We start from the raw sequence: 24,072 nt of genomic DNA, 5'->3' as shown, positions 1-24,072 counted from the left end.
GGATGGTATCAATATCCATGATGGCTCTAAAAGGATGGAATTGTGATTTGATTTTTGAAGATTTTATGAGATAAGTGTCGGTCCTAGTACTTATCAAATCAATGCTTGAATGATTGATTCACCATTGATTTATGTGATTGATACTTCAGTTGGGAAATCAAATATTTGTTTGTAAATATTTAGAGTTTCTTTTACTAAAATAAAAAAAAAACCCCTTCTTGGGAATGAAACAATATTTTGAAGTCTATCCTTTCCATTTATATAGTTCCTCAGCACTCAGCAGCATCAGACAACAATAGCTCTTCTCAGGTATCAATCGACATACTTGCATCTCATAAATAACTGCTAAAGAGCTCTCGCGTGACTGACAGAATGCATGCCACTGGATAAATTGCCAGTGACCGGTTAGAATAAATACCTGCATGGTTGCCACATTATCTTCACCGCTAGTCGCCATCTCAATCGAAGTACTCATCAGCATCCTTCTGTTTCTTTTTACAGCACCCTCCATTCAGAGGATCTCAGGAATATCAATTGGCTAAAACTAGAAGCATATAGAGTGGATCCATCGACATAAGAAGCCAGTTTACATCAGTCCTCATCATAGCCACCTCCATCCATTTCAGCATCTTCTAAATCATTGTCCTCTGCTTGTTCTTCATCAGCATGTCCCCGATTTACATCCATGAGCTCATTAATCTCCATGTCCTCTGTGTCAAGTCCATCTGGTAGTGATCTCTCCACCTTCATGGAGTTGAGATTTGAGTCACTGAAAAATGAAGAGTAGGGCTTCGAGACCTACAAGAGTAAGACTAGCTTTGTTAGACCTACAGGCGAAAGTAATTTTGCCATCAGAAATATTTCAAATTTCATAATTTGTTGACTGTCAAAAAAAAAAAAGGAAAAGGAAAAGAACCCACATGAATGAAAGAAGGAAACACTAGGAGAAAAGGAAAAGAGATTTAAAAAATCAAGGGAAAATAATAGAAGCAAATGGGTATCCACCTTGAATAGAACATTTCTCTTCTCGGCACTTTCCACAAGGTTGTTCCAATGCTCATCATTCCTCAAAGTTGATGCTGACCCTACGACCTAAAACACAAATCAATGCTTAGGTTGTATGAGAAGGTGAACGAAGAAATTTATCAATACATCCCTTGAAATAACAAGACTACTACATCGGACAAAAACCCTACCAGGACAGAAGACTTAGCACGAGTGATACCAACGTTCATTCGCCGGGCATCAGATACAAACCCAATCCTTCTATCATCATTTGACCTAACACATGAGAATATTGCAACATCCTTTTCTCGACCCTGCCAAGTGAAGGTGTTTCACATTTATGAGTTAGTCTTGTATTATTTTGTAGAATTCATTATTTGTTTCTTTCAAGTGATATTTGGGTTAACCAGACCAAATATTGGTCCTTCCACTGAGCCATTATAGTTACTACCAGTTCAGGGCTGAATATCGTGATCAGAATTTTTAAGTGCCCTTCTAAAGTTCCAGTAAAAGAATGCATAGTGTTGCCTATAGATATCTCTGCAAAAGTCCATCTCTCTTTTTGCAGAGAACATACATAGTCAACATGCCTGCCAGATAAAAGATTACGCAGTTCCATCTAGCAAATTAATAAAAACTAGAAATTGATGATAACATATGACCATTCAGAGACCAAATCAATAGCTTTATTAGTGGACAAACCTATTTACCTGGAAACCATCAACAGTTTGAATATCCACAAATTTTTTGGACTCCTGCCCAAAAGCATCCCGAAATCGATCCTGGAAAAGCTTGACTTGGTGTCTGTAGGGTGATATAATTGCAAACTGTGAGCTCGACCTAAGCTCTGGATACATGGTCACCAGTTTATGATACAGGAGTAGCACAAATTCAACTTCATCAACATTCACCCAGGACCCACTTCCAGAAGGCTGAGATTCTTTCCCTTCATGTACATCAAAGAAGCAAAACGGACCAAAGCAGTGATACTGATGCCAATCACGTGTTGTCCTTCTCTCAAGATCATCTGCATCCTGCAATGCCTCGGCATAAAATTCACTTGAAGGAAAGCTCCTTATCTGTTGGGCAACATGTAAATGGAGTCAGATAGCTGATACACCTTTTCTTGCGAAAAAAATTAAATTAGAGGGAAGAGAATACAGATCATAGTTTTAAATCACGGATGCGGTTGCAATAATAATTGTGGATTGCTGCCTATCACATGCATAAAATAATGGTTGAGGACAATGTTGTGATGAATGCATCGGCAACTCTTGATAAAATAATATTCACATATTTTTTGAAGTCCTATCAAATAAACATGATAATAACGCTTCTAATAATTCTTCTCTCTTTTTTTTTTTTGTTATATATATATATAATACACTTAAAATGTATTATAAAAAACAAAAAGAAGTATATTTTAACTAATAATTTAATATCATACAAAAAATTGTAATGTATTACAACTTAAAATTCATGTTACCAATATAAAATATAGTATTTTAAAGTATATACTTTAAGTTAAATAAAATGATAAGACATGTGCCAAACACAAATATTTAAAATAAATAAATAAAGTTGAGTTAAAAATGACCTCAATTAGTTATATTCAGGAGTGTATCTCTTACAAGCACATAATTCACTTTTTGAATTGACTTGGTAAAATAATCAAATGGAAGTCTGTGATTGAGTGAAAATGGTGGAGAGTGGAATCAAAAGAAAAGATGAGCCTAGAGAGGAGAAAAAGGATAATTGAGTATGAGCGGAGCATACTACTAGTAAATCCATAGAAGTTGGAATTACTTCTTTTGTGTAGCATCTTGAAAATAAGCACAAACGGAAGTCAAACTCTGAAAACTATCAAGGCCCTTTTTCGAAAATAACAGACGTTATCTTCAAAATAACAGTCATAATGACCGTTACAGTTACATAACACAATTTGACCAATAAATGCCATTACACCCGCAAAAACAGTAAAAAAAAGAAAAGAAAAAAGAAACGCCACTGTTTGAATCCATTAAATAACCTCCCATTACAGCATATAACAACCTTTATTCAAAACTATGATACAGATTACTACATGAATAACACGACACCTCTGGTGCGATGTTGATAGATAGTGTCCTATACCATGTCAACAAGTCAATTTGGGTGGTTTAGATTCTACAAAGACTGGATTCTTCTCTTAACATGTTTTTGAAATAGGGAACAATTGGACAGTAGAAAAACATTATGTGAAAGATTATATATCTAACTTAGTGTGCAATAAATTAAGTTGAACGAAATTAAGTGCATGAAAAAATTTCACACACAATAAATCAATTGATGAACAATAGCATCACTAGTTTAAACAATTTCCCAATAACAGACTTCATGGTACTTGCCATGAACTAATGAGGTCAAAATCTAAAAAGAAATGCCACCATGCAAGGCTTAAAGCTTATATTAATTACTCTGACAACATTAAAAAAAAGATCCAGCCAAACATGTTCAGTTTATCAAAGTTGAGTAAAAGATGCTAATTAGCATTTCCAGTGGTGGTTTGATGATGAACTTCGATTTAAAAATATGATCTGTTGCAATTGTTATCATAACCATAAAACTTAAGTTATTCACAGCATTTATTGAGATTCTCAACTGACCTCTGGATGCATACGATACTGCATCTTCAGCATATTTACTGGATAACCAGCTCTTTGAAACCTTTCAAACAAACTCGTGCCATAGCTTTAATTTTAAAAATGAGAGAGATTAAATATTTCAATCCAATTATCAATCTTAATGCAATGATAAGAAACAATAACAGAGAGAATATATCACTACCCAAATTTCCCAGCAGTGGGAGAAATTACAGTGGCTGGGAGTTGAACTGGATCACCAACCTGAAACAAAAAGTTAAGTGAGTCTGAAAGCTATTCATAACACTCTTCCCTATTTTCTAAAGCAAAAACAGGATACTATCAGAACTGTCAAATTGTCCAATAATCACGCATGAAGATATCAAGTCAAACTAAAATCACAAAGGTGATGTCAGAAAAATACCAGAAATACTTGTTTGCATCCATTGACCAATGGCACAAGAGTTGCTGGTTCGATCTGTTTAAGGATAATATCACAAACCCAAGTGAGTAACAACTGCATCTCAATATTTCAACATTAACAAAAAAAATAAAATTGCAAGATGATTATAAACTGGGAAATGCTATCTTTTGGGCAACAGAAGCACGGACTAGCACGTAAGCTGTAAAGCAGCCCACATGTGAAGTATAATTGATGGTGCCACATATCAAAATGAATGAACCTGAATACTACAGTCAACTAGTCAAGCCACACCTTCATGCTTACGTTTCCTTTTATTTTCAATGCATCTAATTTTCATGAAATGCGGTGTCATGCTTGAGATATCAATTGCCATGTGCAACATAAGTTTCTATCTACCTAACATATTACCCATCCTAGCATTTTGTCTATGCTATAGAGGCATCATATGATTTGTGTGTTAACACAATTACTTCAACACCTTTAATTCAAAAGTTCGTAATGTTCACAAGAAAATCCAAGTAATAACTCATTGATCTTGATATCATTGTTTAAAAAAGGAACACAAGTAACATTTCTAACACAGGATGAGTCTTGAACCAGCTGATCACCACTTAATTGAATATCTTTTTACATTTCCATTAAATCTGAGAGCTTCCGTGCAGTTAATTTTTGTGAATTCAATTCATAACAGTCTTAAAGGCACCCACTGCATATGACTAACAAGAATGAAGGAGATGATGAACACTTACAGCTTGGGCAGCTTCATCTATAATAACAACATCGAAACCATGGTTCAATTTACTAAAAAGTGCCGAACCACTGAAGCTGAGGGTGGAAAAGACCTGCCAATACAGAAAAATTACTAAGGGAGTTGACATGATGCTAGATTCCACTTTCAAGACAGTTGGATTTACATACAATTACAGATTCCTCTAGAATAGCAGCACGGATACTGTCTGTATCCCCTCCTGCAGTTCTATGTTTCTGTTTATCAGAAGCTGATTCGCCTTGTTTTTGTTTCACCTGAAGGAGAAATCAGTCATATCAACCTTCAAAATAACACACAGTAGAAGTATCTAGCAGTGATATGCCGTATCAAGAATAAAGAGTTTTGACATGGACCTTTTTCTTGCCAGTGTGAGTTCTTAAACTTCATGGATTACTTATATGATATGTAGATCATATGACATGAATAATGAAATGCAATTTGTTTTGCCTTGGAAAAAGGTGGGGCACTATGCATATGATATGCTGTATCAAGAATATAAAGTTTTGCATGGACCTTTTTCTTGCAAATTTGAGTTCTTAAACTTCATGGATTATTATTTGATATGAAGATCACATGACATATAAACACTGAAGTGCAATTTGTTTTTCTATTCAATAGGTGGTCCACCATGGATGCATACATTGATAAACTTTTATAATTTATCCACCAAATTGTAAGAGAAAAGGTAAACCAAATATAATGATTAATAGTTCATCATCAGGAATTGGAAGGTATTATATTGATTTAATCACATTAATAATCCCAATATTTGGCAAACATATAATTCCCACTTACTATCCTTTTATGATCTCATAGTTCGTTGACTTTATTAATTAGCTTTGGTTGATCTGTTGAATCAACCAAGTATTTGAAAATATCTTGTAACTAGATTAAATCATCCCAAAAATTTGTTCTGGAATAATGGATTAGCAAAAGGTTCTATTGAAATCCTAGTACTTCCTCTTTCAAATGTACACAAAATCCTTTGTTTGGCAATCTAATTGAAGACATCTAGATATTGCAAAATTGTGGGAGAACCAGTACTAAAAAAAAACAAGAATAGCAACAAAGTTCTTCGTTATGCAATCCAAATAAAGGACACCAGGATAATTGTAACACCAAGCGCGAATAAAAAGTAAAAAAAAAAAAGAATTGCGACAATAACAAGTGTTTGTTATTAGGCCAATACATACAAGGTTATCCATGCAGACTGACTGGACAGAATGATGAGCTTTAAGACCAATTCGCACAATTTTAGGATTATATGAACGGACATTTTCATCATGAACACCTGCAAAAAAACAAAAAGAACAGTTTGTTTTAGAATGACAATCAAAGAGTTGAATATAATTTGTACATGCACGCGTGCGCGCGGAGCACTATCCTATCCACAACCTTCATTTCTCAGATTAGGGTATGTGCATGGATCTAGGGGTCAGGCATATCAAATTTACATTTTAGGATAACAAACTCTGCCTGAAAGTACCCACATTTTGGAAGAGGATAAGAGGGATGCACAGCATCTGCACAGAAAAACTAAACAAGAAGCCACAGTTTATATACAACGCCTATTCCTAATAATATTTCATCATCTTAATTCATGATGATCAATTGTATACTTCAAAAAGATCATTTCACAATCACAACCCAAATCTCTCACATCAAACTTTTGGCTCACCCTTTCAAGAACAAACGGCTAGTGACTCCAAAGATGCTGGGTGCTTAGTTCCCACACTAACACAGATCCCATATGTCCTGTCAATATCAGTTTCCCAGGTGTAGATGCAAAGTGCAAGCAACAGATTTAACAACCCATCCATCAATTACACGCAATCCTTGAAAATTGTAGCATTTCTCTAAACATAATACAGTAGATGACATCTAAAACACCTGATTTCTTCGAAGAATCTTTCCCTCCAAACACTCAAAAGGAAACTCAATAGATTAGCCATCCTACTTGAATTACCCATTGAGAAGATGGTAACCATCAACAAATTTGACACCAAACAATCACCCATGAACCCCTTTCAGTAGCAAATAATCCATCCTACAGTCATTGCCCACTACTGAGTACAGTAAGAAATGATGGCTCTGAAACCCTCACTTTGATAGCACATTAAAGAAATATTAGGATACTAGTCATTGAGCACATCCAGTTGAAAAACTATTAGAACAAATGGGAAATAATTGATCAAAGCTTCTCAGGCAGTCAGATACATAAACATGGTAAGAACAAACATGAACAGATCAGACATAGCATTCTTTCTTTAGAAGTAAAGAAGAAAAATAAACTTGGCATCAGCAGTTTATGTTGGGTATTGGGAACCATGCTAATCACCAGGTGGCTCCAGAACAGAATAATTATGACCAGAGACCAGCTGGAAGAAGAATAGTTTAACTACCAAGTTGCAGGATGCATTTCAGAACAGCTATAGGCTAGTTTTGACTTTTTCCTCATAGAATAGAGCTTTTGGCATTTTGGAATATGAAGTATGAAAAAGTGATGTTAAGATAGTTGTGCGAGGACAAGAGTAATAAAAATGAAAATGGATACAGGGGATGATACTATCAAAGGCTTACTTTTTGCCTTCTACATATTGAAGATTGAATCAAATGGCCAACAATAAACGGAATCAATCTTGAGCTGGACAAGTAGAAAACTTAGTTTCTTAAGAACCAACAGAGAACATAGCCTTGGATAAAAGGTGGAATGGAGGAAAAGTTTGAGGGGCAACCCCAACTTGTTTAAGACAATTTCCTCTGGTTAATTCAATGAAAACACTCAAATTTCATCATTGGTTTAAAAGTCTAAGATAATGAAATGAGATTTAATTTCATCAGTCCTGCATCATTAATAATTTGTTTTTATTTTCTATGATAACTCAGGATCCAGCGTATCCAGGAAGGAACTGCTACCACATTTAACTTCCTTTACAAGATAATGAAATAGGAAAACATTATTGTCTCTGCATCACTAATATTTTTATTCAGTATCCAGCGTATACGTAACTACTACCACACTCAACTTCCTTTACAATCACATGAACCTTGGCCAAGTCCTACATTGCCTTGATGTCTTCATAAATCAATGGAGCTAATGAAAGAATAATAAAATTCAAAATGGACAGAACAGAAAACCCGAACATCACGAATAATTATGTGATATCAAAAGGAAGCAAACATAATGAAATACAGATTTGCAAGTGTGGAAACACATACCTGTCTTGAGAAGGCGCAACACTATTTCATCTAAAGCAGAGTTTGATGGGGCACATACCAACACACGTACATGATATTTGCGACTGGAAGCAATGACTTCTGGTTTCTGCAGAGCTTAAGTTTGAATTTAGAATGTGCAGATCTTACAAGAACATAATTGTACAATGTGAAAATTCAACTTACAAAATCATTTCCACTGGTAGGGAAAAAACCATCATCGCCATCTTTAGGCATGTTCTTATCTCTCGGATTGTTACCAGTCCACCATGGAGAAGCTCGTGCCCAATGATTGTACCTGCAAATTATACAACTTTCATGGTTCAGTAGGAATCAAAAGTTGTCTTTCTCGTTCTATTGAGCTTTTAAAAATCCAATAAGTTCAAAATAAAATGCACTACAAGACTGTTAAACTCTAGAAAAAGAAAATTTAATACACTGCAAGACAGTTAAAAAGGTAAGCAGATCACATATGTGAAACTAAGAAAACAGCTGGCACATACTTTTCTTGAATTGGTAGTTTTGACCCGCGTTTAGTTTCATGCAACCCAGCCCTGCATAAGAGAATAACAAAGTAAACTTATATTTCCATAAGCAAGAGAATCTTTTCCCAGATAGGGAACCATGGGGTACCATACCCGTCATATAGAACATAACATCAATGCATACGAAAAGCACAATTAAATTATCTTGCATAATCTACACCGTCAACACTCCCAAGTATATTTTGTTTTTCTATTGACAATTAAAATAAGAATGACTCATCTCCTGCAATCACACTTTTGTTAATTTTTTCAACAACAAAACACCAAAAACAATCATTAACTGACTTGCAAATTTCATTTCGCTCAAAAGGCATTCCAATCCTAGTGAGCCATATCATCCGAATACCATAAAATGTGAAATCATTAACTGAAGGCATCCTAGCCACTTGCAAAAAAAAGCTTCATATAGAAATTAAAAACAACTTTTATAGTTTTGTTTCTCTATCACGATCCCATCAATTCTGCTTTGCTTATGAAATAGTGTTTCCTATGATAATTTGCTGTTTTCTGCAATAAATCTAGTTTATGTTGCCTACTTTAAGCCTGACAGCAAGTGATTTCTTTCTCCAGGCAGGTATGAATCCATACATCATAAAATTGCTGTTGAGGTGGTGGGCTGGAATGTGCGGTTTTGGTTCTGAGGGGGGCATTTTGTAAGAGTATCTTTAAAAATTTTAGACATTCAAAGATGATTTATGGGAGCTAGGACCATTCCTGGATTTGTTTCTATCTTCAAAAGATCTCCAATTCAAAAACTTTAAACAACCTTTTACCACTTCTCCCTGAGACCACTCAAACTTCACTTTGATTGAGTAAACTCATTTCAGGTATGCACTTCCCTTTACCTAACTCCTGAAAGCTTCCAACTTTGAAGCTAGATGTTGTTCCTCCTTCACAGATATCACCAAGTGATAGAACATAGAATCATCCTTGAACCTTGACTAATTGTTTCTAAGAAAAAAACAGCAAAGGAAGACCCAATAAAGCATATATGTTAAAAAAGTAAAGGAAGTGCCTTATGAACAATCTTTCATCCAAAAAGGTACAAGTGCCATGAATCTCTATGTGAAACTCAGACCATCCCATCTTTGATCAAGTTCACCAGGCGCAACAAAGAATAAACCTCTAGAAGGCTGCTCTATCAGATCATAAACATAAAAAAAAAAACAGCACAAACCATTTCAATTTTTTGGTCCCCAATACCAAAATTTGGCTAAAAGGTACCTAAAGTAATAGTCAAAGTGCCATTGGTCCCAGAAAAAAAAAATTCCCATGCCACTAGTAGCTAGACAAATTGTTTGATTTGATTTAGGACACCAGTAAATTTGAATAACAAAAGCAGGTTACATGAGGGTCATGCGTTTTCCACTCAACTTTTCCTCCCAAAAGTATTTTAAAATGATAAGAAAAATGAAAACAAAAGATGAAAGGGACTTAATTTTTCTGTTTGATGAAAAAAATAAAATAAAAGTTTTGACCGATAGCTAATACACCCACTACATCACTCCAGGGCCAAACACTGAGCATAAGGCAGGATAAGAATTTAAAATCATTTGGGAAATACAAACAATAGGCAGCATACAAGGACAATGGGAAGTTCAGAAAAGAATAGTCCATAAAAGAGGATCCCAACAAGGTGTTTGATGTAATTTTTGGAAAGTAGGAGATGGATGCTTGGACTTGTCAACACATAAAATTTGAGATTTTAAAACAGGAAGAAATACAAATTTTAACAACCTTAGAATCTCCATTATATTTACCGTTAACTGAACTTTTAAACAAGGGAATGCCAAAAGGAGAAACTCATATTTAAATGAAGCACATGATCTCTCAAGACAAAAGATTTTTCACTTTCTTTTTAGAGTTCAACAGGTTCAGAATTCAAAAGGGCTAAAGAAAGACAAAGCCAGTAATATGCATGCTGCAACAGATAACTAACAATGATAGAGTGATAAGTTCAAATAAACTATAGAGAGACAACAATCCTTTAAAGACTAAGCAAATGCTCTAAACAGCAAAATGGTCTTGTTCCTTCTCTGGCAAGCCATAGTTTTCCTAAAAATTGATGAGACTTGTCCTTTCCGTCTTACAACTCAATTTCATCTAATTTTTACCAAAAATAACATAAATATAAGCATAAGACCTCCATAAACCAACTTCAACCACAAAACTCTATTGTAATTAAGTTCTAAACAACAAAACTTAAGCCTAATATCACCAACCATTTGTAACGTTTGCCCATCAATCTATCTTTTCCAGCAATATCGAAACTCAAAAATCAATAACCAATTAAATTGTGATGTTAAAGGTCCCATCCATAGTCGTTTGCAGCTATTACCTCGACTCTCTCTCTCTCTCTCCTCCTCCTCCCTAACATAACTTTCTCTGTCCAAAAGGCTGTAGAATTGGGAACTTGATTAATACTTTCATGTGGTCTCATTTTTTCGCTTATCTTTATCTTTCATTTTGTATTTTCATCAAATAAAATAAATTAAAACTTTTCCCCTTTTTTAGTCAACATTTGATTTTCACATGACCAGCTTCGTTTAACAATTGAGTGGAACCCTAGTTGGATTCAATGGTAGATTAAATCAAATCAAACAACTTGTGAAGGAATCACTAGAGTAATTTGTTTTGTTTACGAACAACTAATGGCATTTTGACCTGATAGTTCAGGAGGTTGGGTACCTTTCATCCCAAAAATTTAGCACATTTGACCATTCTTCATCTCCATGATACCCCAATTAGTTTGAGCAGCATCCCTCCCACAACACCCTTTATCAGTAAAAAACATCACAACCATTATTCTTCAATCTCCATGAACTTCTATTCACCCCTAAATAAACATTGACGAACCATAAGGTAAATGCAAATGGCAGGTTGGTTGCATTACAAATTGCTCAAGACAACAGCAAATGGTTAAGACCTAAAATTGATGCCAAAATTATATAATTTATTAAAAATGAGAAGCAAATGATTAAAAAGATCCATAAAAGCAAAAACAAGTCAGAAAAATTCTCACATGGTGTGCACTCTTGTTGGAGTTGCATGCAAAATTGCACTAAGAAGAGCGAGGATAGTTTGTGTCTTCCCGGTTCCAGGAGGACCCTAGAAAAATATAAATGACTCACAAAGGTTATAGAGATACGTAATGAAAGGAATTGTGATTATATTATAATGCCTTTGATTTTATGAAGGAATACGATAAGATTTTCCATACATTAAGTGCAAGCACTTATTAATTTGTAATCATTTAAAGACGACTTTTTACAAATATATAGTACTCTAAAATAACATGGTACTTTCATCACACTTTATTGCTAGTAATTATGGCAATTATAGTGAAATGAGTTAAATTACGAAATAATATGATTAACTTCCACAGCACAATAAGTAAACATACTTAATAGTTTGTAATGTTATGAATTGAATGGTATTCTATTCCTTTTTCAAGGAATAATACTCATTGAGTTGCAGTTGTATAATATCGTTCAACACATAGCACAATTACAGAGTGATGAAATGTTTCTTTTTTCAGCAAAATAAACCCACTAAAATTTTCTAACTTGAAGTAACTATAATCACAATGCCTTCTAGTAATCATAGAAAAGTCCCAATGTCAAATTGTAACTAGCATCGATACTTGATAAAATCCATGTAACTTCAACATTATATTATATTTTATCGAATAACTCCTAACATAGAAGTTCAATATAGTTGGTGAATTGAATGGCTGCCACTATTTTAAGCAACCATAAGATGAAGAAAGGAAAGGGATCAGAATAAACACACGAAAGAGACACAAATCAGACCTGTATCAAGACAAAGGCTTTGCGCAATAGACCAGCCTGCAGGGAAAAAAAATGTTACTTCAGATGAATAGATAGATAGATATGTATCTTTTGGAGGGGAAAAAATCAAGTACCTTAATGCTCATATTTTAACCATTCAAAAATAAGTAGTGGGATCCACTGTATATCTATATATCCTTAGAATATCATTAAAAGGATTAGTTATCAGCTCATGTTAAAGAGCTTTGGGCTATGATTTTGTTTCCTGTGTTATTTTACAGTTACTGCCAAAATCTAGGTGTTTTGTCATAGAAATCTGGAATGCGAAGCTGTTTGTGAGAAGATTTGTATCTTCTTCATCATGTTCTCTTTTAGTTGATTTGTATTTAGAGAAATGAAAGGGTATTTGAAGAGCACAAAAATTCTAGGAATGATATATCTCTGCACATACTTTTTTATAGTTTTGGAACATACAAAGCACTGAATTCACATTATAATAATGAGCCACTCATTGAACATAAAAGGTGTTTAGCTGTTTCTAGTTTTGTTTGTGTGCTTTCAATGTACATGACATGGTACATCACATGTTAGAGAGAAAAGGATTGAAAAGAGTATTTTCTAAAATATAAGCAATTTGTAGAATGAATTTACTTGTAACTAGAGGGAGGAAGATCTAAAATTGATCGGCATTACAGTATTAGCATAAACTCACATCTATTGCTTCCATTTGTGACTTATTAAGACTCCCTTGAAAATGTTCAGACAGAGGTTGGGAAACTTTCCATGCCTGGTCTTCAGAACCGGAACTTTTATCAGCAGCTGTTAGTATTAAATCCTTGAAAGGAAGAGAGCCAATTGACCGCAAAGCAAAGTATTCACGAGAGATCGTTGATAGGCTGCATATCTGCAGAATGTAAAGCATGCATTAGAGAACCTATTACAATTATGAGAACAAATAACTTCAAGGCTGTTGTTTCCATTTAGTGTACCACACTTTATACATGGATTGCTATGTTTAGGAAGAAAATCCTCACAGCTGGGACAGAACGATAGGGAAAGAAAAGGAAAAAGAAACATACTAGCATTGACCTATATGTGAATCCAGCAGCTTGATGCAATATGATACTAAAGCACGATTCTACACAATCAAGAATGGTGAAATTACTAACTTTATTCTACAGCAAAAGTGGGCATGGATGTGTATTAAATCAACTATTCAACAATTAAACTCAATTAAATTCTGAATTCAACAAAAAACCATTTGATAGGAAAGCTATATATCAAATGTTATTTCAACACACATATCTATAACATTAAGCCCAGCATAAGTCCCTAAATTTACTTAACCCAAAGTTTACCAAAGAGCAAACCAACCATCAATGTCAGAAATCAAAAAAATTAGGAGGCAATCAGTTCTCTTTTTCTTTCTTTCTTTGGTTTTTTCCACTTATTGACGGTAATACACTTTGAAACAAACTAACTTCATGTATATAGCTCTATGCATAAACATGTACATGCAGTTACTTAAACAAGAGATATGGAATGCCCTCCTATGACAAGCAAACCAATGAACAAGAGAAATAAAAAAATGAATTCTAACTTCTTGTCTTAAAATTTAATAATGATGAATGAAGGTCAATATGTGAAATTCTAGAAACATACATTGAAACTTTCAATTGCCAGGAGGAGGAATAAACAAGTACACAAGCAGTTAAACTGGTGTCCACAAATTGGATGGCAATTGCAAATGTATAAAGCAATATAGCTGCAAAGACTTTTCAGATGAAAGTAAAAGCACATGAATCAAATCGATATGTGAAGCTTGAAATTATACAACAAGAACAACAAAGCCACAACACCAAACTAGTTGGGGCTGGCTATATTGATCCTTTTACACCATTTCACATGATTAGCAGCTCTGGATTTATATTAAAAAAAATCATCCAAGAAAATACCCATGTATTGTTCCATCACAAGCAAAACACACAAGCATCATATTTAAAAATCTACATATTTATTACTAACAAGCATTCGTTTTTTTTTCTCTTTACCCGATCCTTCCACTTTGGTGGGCTATATTCAGTTTCAAAGAAGCATTATTTGCTTTTAATGCACAAATTTTTCTTAAATGTATGATTGCAGAGAAAACAGTAAATGCCACCAATCTGGTTATGGAAAAAGGTTACCTTTAGACTAAACAAGCGTTTCTCATGCAGCAATCCAGGAGAAGTAATCAAACCGTGCATCTTCAACAGTCTTGTACGAGATTCAATAACATCTGTATTTAAATTCATGACCTCCCCAGCTAAAAACATTCTAAGTCTAAGAAGGTTATGTTGGCGTTGCTCAACCAAGGCAAATGCGTAGACCTGGGGGAATTTTCCAGCACCCTCTTTAAACTGCAATAAGCAACAACCTCTACATAGTCATAACTGAGCCTAGCATAGCATAACCGTCCATGAGCAAGTCACATTCTTGCATATAAAATGAAATCAATGATAACAAAAGGTGTAAGAAACTGTCAATTGGCTGCTCATTAAAATACCTGATCTTCTGAAAGCAGCAAAAGATCATTTTGTACTATTTTCTCGCCTTCATCATCTCCATAAGTAACTGAAGGTAAAAGAAATCCCTCTGACTCATTGCATTCCACTACAAGTCTCAGAACCCATTCTGTCACTGCAGCACCCCAACACATTATGTAAAATCATCACTTTATGTTTGATTTTAGCACAATTGAAACAAGGTAGCCACTAACAAACATCAAAAAATTGAAAAAAGGCCAAATTTTCCAAATAACAGGAAGAAAACAAAAACCTTCTTCGTCATCCTTCTTTTGAATAATCTGAGCTTTAACTTCTTCAAATAAAAGGGGCTCGAAAGTCGCAAGATAATCATCAACATCTTTGTACGTATTCTTTACTTGTCTTAAACCCGAACCACCTCTCTTGCCACGCTCTTTTTTCTGTTTCTGCTTTCAAAAGGAAGAAAATGAGAAAACTCATTACTTAAAACATATGCATTCATGGAATCATTACAGATTGAAGTGAAAGAGAAATACAGCAGCTTCTGTGAGGAGACCAAAATAGTCCCAGCCGAGAATAATTTTGCAAAAACGAACAAAGGATGCTTCTTCTTCTTCCCGAAGCCTATCTTTATCCACTGCCATCTTTTATCCTGACAGACATTCAATATCACAAAACCCACATTCAATTCATCCATTCAAGACTTTGACACAAACTCTTCTTGTCCATGAATGAAAATCCAATGAAAACGGACCTCAAATAAATAAATAAGCAAAAATTCCCTACCCTTTACAGAGAAAAATGAAGAAGAATGGGCTGCCGGTGGCGCAACTCGCCGGCCACGAGGTTTCTGCGAAAGGGACTGAGTGACTGGGGGAGAGGGAGAGGGTTTAACAAAGGCAAAAAACCTAAATATTTTCCTATATTTCTGTTACTTATTTTTTCACCTCTATATGTTTTACATTTGTCAATTAAACCCTATACTCTCTGTTTTTGTCCAATTGCACCCCTAGTAATACATATAGTTTTTTTTTTTACTTTCTACCACTAAACAATCTTCAGAGTTAAAATTTACGCCCTTAATTACTCTTCCAATACTTCACGCTAGTTTTTTTTGCCCGTGTGATATTGTGGTATAGTTTTAAAAATTAATTTTTATTTAATTTTATTATAAAGAAAATAGATATTTTCAAAGAAAGAAAACTAATTAAATTCTAAAAAAAATTTATTAATATATTTTTTATAAAAACATGTCTTTTTTGTTAGAAGAATTTTTTTTAATAAAAAAATTAAAGGCCAATAAAATAAAATATTTATAAGAATTTAAATCATTTGAATTAAACAAGAAAAAATGTATCTCTTTAATCAAAATTCTCTTTTCTAATTCATTTAATTCATTTTTATTTTTATAAAAATATGATTTTATGAAGATCATTGCTTTTAAAATAGAAATTTATCATAATTTAAAAAAACATAATAAGAAAATAAAAATAAACCATAACCTGATAATTTATATATGCTAAGAGAAAAATTAAAAGAAACAATTAATATGAAAAAAATATGTGAGAAATTATAACAAAAATAAAAAAAATATTTTACTCTCATTTAATATTTATGAGCATATTTTTTTTAATAAAATATTGAAAATTAGGTTCATGTATAATAATTAGTAAAATTATCATAAAAATAATAATTTTATTTAAAAATATGATAAATTTAGATAATATTTAAAATATCATTTTATTTATAATGATTTTAAAAGAAAAAAAACACTTAAAAATAAAAGGATAATATGAAATGAGGTGAAGTGTGGATGCCCCCACACTTGGCCTCGAAAAGGAGCTCATGTCCAGGTAGATTACGTTTAGCCATCTATGGCTAGAAAGTTGGAGGTTTTAGATTTTTAGACCTAAATTATTTAATTTTCAAACTTTTTTAATTTAAAATATCTTTAAAAAATTCTAGAAACTCAGTAAATTCATTAGATTTTTTTTTTTTTAATAAGATAAAATCTTTAAAGGTTTTAGATTTTTATACCTAAATTATTTAATTTTCAAACTTGTTTTAATTTAAAAATATCTTTAAAAATATTCTAGAAACTCTAGTAAATTTATATCTAAAACACGAGTTTAGATTTATTTTTTAATAAGATAAAATCTTTAAACTACCTTCATAAAATTTTACTTTTTAAAACCAACTTATTGATATTAAAATTAATTTTTATCCTTGCTAGAATATAATTGATCAAATATTTGTTTTTTTATTATTTTTTCCTGACGACTTTTCTTTTTTTTATGCAACATATAAAAATCAAAAACATAAAAAATAAGTTTTAGGATATAAACATAAAATTCTAACAAACTAAATAAAACCTTAATATGATCAAAATTGTAGTTTTTCATGCCTTTCAAACATTAAAAATGAAATGCCTAGTTTTTTTTTTTAATTTTAAATTTTTTTTTTTCAATTTGTTTTTAGAGAACAATATTTTTTTTTCATGGAATTGATGTTTAATTCACAAATAAAACGCTCTAAAAAAACCTTACGCATGCAATAGAATGTATATAAAAGTGAATTATAATATATAAATCGATGCAAACATCAATGGTGATGATGGAATAGCAAAGAAATAATGTACAAGGACTAAAAAACCATTGTAGAATAAACAATGCTATCCCATAGTAAAAGTGAACTATGTTTTAGTGTTTTTTTTTAAATGTAATTTGCCTTGACCTCTAATTAACTCAATTTAAAATAATAAAAAAATAAAAATTAGACAAAATAAAAAGATAAAAAATCTAATAGCTCTCTAGCTTAAAATATAGAGGTTAAAACATAAGGGTTTTGTCATTACTAAATTCTTTTTTATAATATCTTTTTTAACAAGAAGATAATTAAAAATATGATAACTGTTATAATTTAAATATGTTTTCTAAAACATATATTATTATATTTTATAATTTTATCAATAGATTTTTATCGGTAGTTACATTATCAATCTATCTACCAACAACAAGAATTTTAACACATGTAAACATTTTATTTGTATTAGTAGATTTTATGATAGTGACACATGTTATCATACATGGATAACCCATAAAATATATATTTACAATTACTTAAAAATATATGGATAACACAGCTAATACATTACAATTACTTATTATTGTCAGAAAGTTAATTTCATATATTTTTTTATTTCTAACATGGTAGGGATAGTTGAGCCAAATCAATCGCAATTTATTATTTAGAAATGAAGGTGCAAAGAGGCCCAGATGAACAGGCGAACGCTACAAAGATAGCAGAGCACTAGAGAAACACCACAGCTAAAAAACACAGAAGGAAAAAAGATCAATACAGAATAGCTTGGTGCACTGCAAATCTCCATGGAAGCACAGAAAATACTTGCTAATCAAGATTCTTAAAAGTGATCCCTACATATCAACTTTGATCAGAACCACATATCTCAAAACCAAATTACAAACAGCTAGACTGGCTCCTTGTCATCGCCATGAAGATCAGCAGTGTCGGAGGCCAAGTGATTTGTGATGGTTTCTGGTATATACTTCAGTCCAGCTACTTCTTAGACTGTCGCGATATTCAGACAGCTCTGCTATTTTCTGTTGCAAGCGCGTTCTTAAGATGGGCAGTGCGTTCTGTGTATCTTTATGGAATATGTCAAGAACCTCAACTCCCTGATCTCCATATAAGCGTTCGATACACCTCTGGAAGCTAATTGGACTCCCATTTCTCTCTTCATTTTTGACAGCGACTCCTCCCAGTTCCTCTGCGTATATGTCAGCTGATTTAAACCATTCCAGTAACATGTTCAGCTCAAATTGTTCATCTTCACATTCAAACAAGTTGTTTTCATACTCATTTAGACGCCTGTTCTTGAAGGAGTTGCCCCGCAGTCTTGAAGACACGGATATTACCTCATCATTCAGTACTTCGGATTTATGTCTCCTCGTATTGTTCCTATGTTCTTCAGGGAGGATTAGATATCCAGGAGTGCACTTTACACACGTAGAGAGATCAAGTTCTTCAATCGGTTTATTCCCACGCCTCCCCCTCCTTTTGTTCTTCTCTTTGCATCCCCTTACTTCAAGTACACCTAAACTCTCACGATTCTTCCAGAATCGAAGGAACTCGCCCATCAGATCAGGATAATTTCCAATCAAACTGGAAACCATGTCTTCTACTTCTGCCCTTTCAACTTTTCCCTTGATGTAAGCAAAGAAAAGCTTTAAGAATTTCTTGTAACTCACCTCACAAGAAAGACTCTTCTTAACGTTCTCTAAGAAGCCAGTTCCTTCTCCAATCTGTTCTGAGATACTTCCAGATCCATTTGCCTTGACAAATTTTCTTTCTTGATCGGTCTTTGGGCAAACTTTCCCTTTTTCAGGAGTCCTTTTCTGCTGCTCATCAACCGTACCTTTGGTGAGGTCTGAAGATTGCAAATCTGGAAGGCGATACGTCAATGGCTTTGCTTCAGTAATTGCCATAAATCTAAGAAACTCTTCTTGCAAATCAGGATGGCCTTCGGTTAGGTCGAGACCAGAAGCGCAGACGTCAACCCAGTTCCTAGACCCTTTTTTATAAAACCTGAAAATTTTCAAGAATTCTTCGTAGTCGTCCGCACCACACTTGATCCTCAGCTTGTTTACAAAATCCGTGGCCACTCGAAATCCGTTTGTCTTACTTGCCGTGTCTGCAACTGTTTCCTTCTTCTCCTCATCATTAAGGCTACAGCCACTATCTTCAGACTCGTCTGCCCTAACAATTTCTGCCTCGCAATCTTCAATATTTTCCGGACTGCTTTTCTCATGTTCATCAACCCCACTGTTGGTGAGGTCTGCAGATCGCAAATCTGGAAGATGATAGGCCAAAGGTTTTGCTTCAAGAAGTGGCACAAATCTAAGAACGTCCTGTAGCAAATCAGGACGGCCTTCGGTTAGCTTAGGAGAAAAATTGTTGACATCAACCAACACCCTAGACCCTTCCTTGAACAAGTTCAAATTCTCCTCATAACCATCCTCGCCACATTCGATCCTCGGCTTGTTCAGAGAATCCATAGCATCTAGAAATCCGTTTTTCTTACTCTCCTCAGTTTCCTTCTTCTCCACATCACCAAGGCTGATTTGATGGCAAGGCGGCATTAATGAGTTGTACCCATCAATCAAGTCATTATAACCTCCAAGAATTGCCTTAATTCGTTCTTGGAAATCTTGAGGCCTCCCTGCCACGACACCATCACGGGCAGCTTCTGAAATCATGGCATCTTCCGCGATCCTGATAAGGCTGCGGATTTTTTTCTCAGGCTGGTCATGTTGAAACCGGGCTTTCACTTTCTTGACATAGTTTATGAAAGGGTCAACTTCTTCCGAAGGTTGCTGAGAGAAGATGAAATGGATGTAATCTTCACTGTAATCTCCGCATCTCTTCATCTCTCTTAGGCTTTAGAGAGGAAGAGAAAGAAAACAAATTAACAAGTAACTGAGATAGACTGCACGTAGTTCTTGGCGAAAGATTCTATATAGTGGGTCATTAATCCTTTTCCTCAACGTTTTAGGATGCTTGTGAAAATTAAAAGTTAGAAGTATATGATCACAAATCCTTTTCCAAGTAGGATTTAAAGCAGACTTAAATTCTATCTGAAGAGATAATCATGGGTGAATTCGGATTTGGCTATTACCCCTTTGGTCTTTCCGATCAGGGATCATTATCTCTAGGTTCTGCCACTGTTATCATTTATTTCCTCATTGAAGCTGCTATTTCTTGGCAATTTTGAAGCTGAGGGGAATTTTAATTGTGTGTTTTCGATGCTTATGATATATGAATATATTGCCAGGGGTTGTTAATTGTGTGTTTAAATGTAAATCTGATCATCCTTAATCTGATCTAATATACTGAATAATAGTGTTATAATATCATATAAACTTTACTATTATATCAAATAATCACAACTTCAAAGCATTTATACTCTTCAATTTCTTACATGTAAGCCCCAGTTTAAAATTAGTAAACCAATGTTAAATGGGGAGATTCTCGGCGAAAAAAATAATAAATTAGGAGGAAAAAAAAGTATATAATTTGGGATGAAATTTTTTATTAAATCAATTTTGGTTTAGAGTAGATAAAGTAATAATTAAATTGGTATGTGACAATTCAAGAAAGAAAGAATCACGTAAACTTTCAATTGGATAAAAAAAGATAATTTAAAGGAAATCTTTATTGATTTGAGGTGAAAATATTTAGAAGAAAATAATAATAAAAATAAAGTGTGGTTCTAAATAAACTAATTTATAATTTTACGCATGGATAACACCGATTGCTAGTATAAGCCCCCCACATACAATCACACATTTTGTAATCGAAAATTGTGAGAACCCTAAAGAAAACTTTATTATGTTCAGGGTGAAAATTCTTAATGAATTAGTTTAAAATGAAACGAGTAATAAGACGGTCCATAAAAACTACCAGGTAAAATAAAATAAAAATAGCACGTGCACATGTAATAATAATTATTCACGAGCTGGTTGATCCATGCTTAAGTAACTGCTATTTAGAACCAGATGTCCATGATACGTTGCAATGTGCTTCATCATGCATATTGTCACATGTGTGCAGCATTATGGTGATTATCCTTCCAAATCGGAATCTTTGGGATGTGAATTTCCAGAACAATGAATTTTTGATCTTTACCAATAAAAAAAATAAAGTTGCTACTTAGTATTTTGGTTACTAAAAACCCTAACTGGTCTCAGAGTCAGGATAAAAGGATTTGTTATGTGTAGAGATGACATAACACCCTTAGTACATTTTACCTAAGGTAATTTGCAATGTTTATTTGTATGATATAAACTAGGATATTATTTTGTTTTTTAACCGTTAGCATGTCTAAGGTTTAAGAAAAATCTTACTCAATAAAGAGATCCTTATATTATCATGTTAAAACATAATCATTCTAATATTAATTTCTTTTTTGTATTTTTCTTTTAATATCAAAAATACATCTTACATATAAATTTGTAATCTTTGATATTTGAACAAACAAAATAATTCTTTGGTTTTCTTAAAATTTAGGCCAAGTTCTCTTGGATTTCATGAACTAATTATTAAAACCAAAAATACATGTAAATATATCAAAAAAACTAATTTTCTTGGAAATCTGTATTTAAAAATGCTAAATCATGCATCGTATTTTTTTATTTATTTATGAAAATATGATATATATATTTTAATTTTTGAGAGACTTAGTCATATACAATTTAAAAATAAAGTTGTATTTTTTTAATACAAAGATTTTTTTTTTTGTTTTTGTATAAGGAAATTAATCCATTTAATACTGAAAAAGCACCTCATATGTAAGTCACAATTTCAATTATTAAATATAAAGGGTAAAAAAGTGACGAACTCAAAATTAATTGCAAAATAATCTTTTGAACATTTGAAAATTTTACTAAAGCCACATTTGGTTAAACAATAATGTGTTTTCTAGAATGGAACTCAACTTTTCAAGAGTATATATAGCAAGAGTTCAAGGTAATGATCACTCCCTTTCCTTTGTAATTGTTTAAAATGCTTTTGTAGTTTTTAGTTTTCAATGCAAATTTGTGTTGTGAAATCTATTTATTATGAGAATTTATGTTGATAAGATAGAAAATTATATAAAAGACAGCTTCCCATTCATGTATAAGTGAAATATAATTATATGCACCAGCAAATATATATATATATATATAACCGCAATAACAGTAACCAGTATATTTTTATATGATTGCAAACGACCACAACAATGAATATCCACCTATAAATTTGTAAATGATCAAAACTCGTGTGAATTTTAAATAGACCATAATAATGAACTTGATAAAGAGACATAGTTAGCTCTTGTTATGAGAACTATGAACTTAGTTAGCTGTTAATGAAAATTAAGAGATTATTAATTACATAGTCACCCTTGTGATGGAAATTATGGACTTAGTTATTTAGGGATGACAGCTAAGAGATTATTAATTTCATTGTCAATTCCTTGGATGGGGACTATGAATATGCATATGTTACTTAACTATGTGGATAATGACTAAGGTTATGGAACTAATTACTTAGTCGGTCATGTGGACACTGACTAAGATTATAAATATGTTACTTAGTCTCTTGTATGGTCAGTGACTAAGGTTACGGATATGGAAAAAAAAAAAAAAAAAAAAAGAGATATGAAAAGAAACATGATTTTGTGGCAGGAATTTAACGTGTGTAATGGAAATTAATCACAATGTTGAAATTTAATTAAATGGACTATTAATGATAGAATTTAATACATGAAATGAGAATTAACCACAACAGTGAGTTTAATAAAGCGTTGTGTAATGTGAAAATTAAATTGACTGCAATAATGGAATTTAATGTGTAAAAATTTGACTTGGTCACAACAATGGACAAAGATTGAAATATATTTAAGGTGATGAAAAATAATTGAATGTGCCAAACATGGATATAAAGGAATATTTAAAATGGAAAGATACTTGATAGTGTCAAAAATATATCAAATGAATATTTGTGGATGAAAAATACATAGATGATCAATAAATGGTTCAAATAAATATTTATGATTGAAAAATATATAAATGAGTTATAAAAAGGCATAATGAATAATTGAGGATGAAAACTAGGCAAATGAGTCATGAGTGGGGTATAAGTAATAAACAGAGAAAGAAAGAAAAAAAAAAAAATATATATATATATATATATATATATATATATATATAAAAGTTTTTGATTGAGACATTATAAGAGGGAATTTAAAAGTGACATTGACAAGTTGTAAGTAAAATAAAAAAATGTCAAAATAAATAAACAGTAGTAAATGGATTGAAACACAACACTTTAGGTGATTAAATGAATATACCAAATTTGTTGATTAAAAAACGATTTATAGATTTGAAAATAAATGAAGCAAATGATAAATTGAGGTAATGACCCTAAATGTTAAAGTTAGTATGATCGACTGATAAAATCAATGATTAAACCAAGATGTAATCACGAGTAAATAAAAAGAAAATGAAATTTAAATTATTTTTTTACTATAAATTAAAAGTATTTATAATGATTTTATAGAAATAATTAAATTAAAAATGTAAGAGATAATTGTAAGAAATTTATGGCATCCACAT

At 32.6% G+C, this 24,072-nt stretch overlaps 1 protein-coding gene across 2 annotated transcripts; it reads right to left on the bottom strand.

Moving 5' to 3' along the window:
• Positions 1-90: 90 nt before the first annotated feature.
• Positions 91-15,832, bottom strand: LOC118048686 (probable helicase MAGATAMA 3). 2 transcript variants are annotated; one of them, XM_035058466.2, is made up of 21 exons: positions 15,683-15,832; positions 15,433-15,548; positions 15,189-15,345; positions 14,917-15,050; positions 14,558-14,770; positions 13,084-13,275; positions 12,393-12,428; positions 11,603-11,688; positions 8,539-8,589; positions 8,222-8,333; positions 8,039-8,144; positions 6,013-6,110; positions 4,969-5,073; positions 4,800-4,892; positions 4,051-4,104; positions 3,832-3,890; positions 3,651-3,735; positions 1,716-2,084; positions 1,197-1,319; positions 1,006-1,092; positions 91-798 (listed from the first exon to the last, which is right to left on the bottom strand). In XM_035058466.2, the coding sequence occupies exons 2-21, from the start codon at positions 15,538-15,540 to the stop codon at positions 592-594; spliced, it is 2,475 nt and encodes an 824-aa protein (XP_034914357.1). In that variant the 5' UTR covers positions 15,541-15,548; positions 15,683-15,832; the 3' UTR covers positions 91-591. The 2 variants fall into 2 exon arrangements, with proteins under 2 accessions (XP_034914357.1, XP_034914358.1); XM_035058467.2 differs by having other exon boundaries at positions 15,189-15,342.
• Positions 15,833-24,072: the final 8,240 nt, after the last annotated feature.

This window comes from Populus alba, chromosome 17 (assembly GCF_005239225.2).
Source record: "Populus alba chromosome 17, ASM523922v2, whole genome shotgun sequence".
Classification (NCBI taxonomy): domain Eukaryota; kingdom Viridiplantae; phylum Streptophyta; class Magnoliopsida; order Malpighiales; family Salicaceae; genus Populus; species Populus alba.
This window is presented reverse-complemented; position numbering and strand designations above follow the sequence as displayed.

Coding starts and splice junctions, on each gene's coding strand:
- LOC118048686 (XM_035058466.2), bottom strand. CDS start 15,540: ATGGCAGTGGATAAAGATAGGCTTCGGGAAGAAGAAGAAGCATCCTTT. Junction 15,051..15,188: donor AAAGAAGGATGACGAAGAAG/GTTTTTGTTTTC, acceptor GGGGTGCTGCAG/TGACAGAATGGGTTCTGAGA. Junction 13,276..14,557: donor AACGCTTGTTTAGTCTAAAG/GTAACCTTTTTC, acceptor TACATTCTGCAG/ATATGCAGCCTATCAACGAT.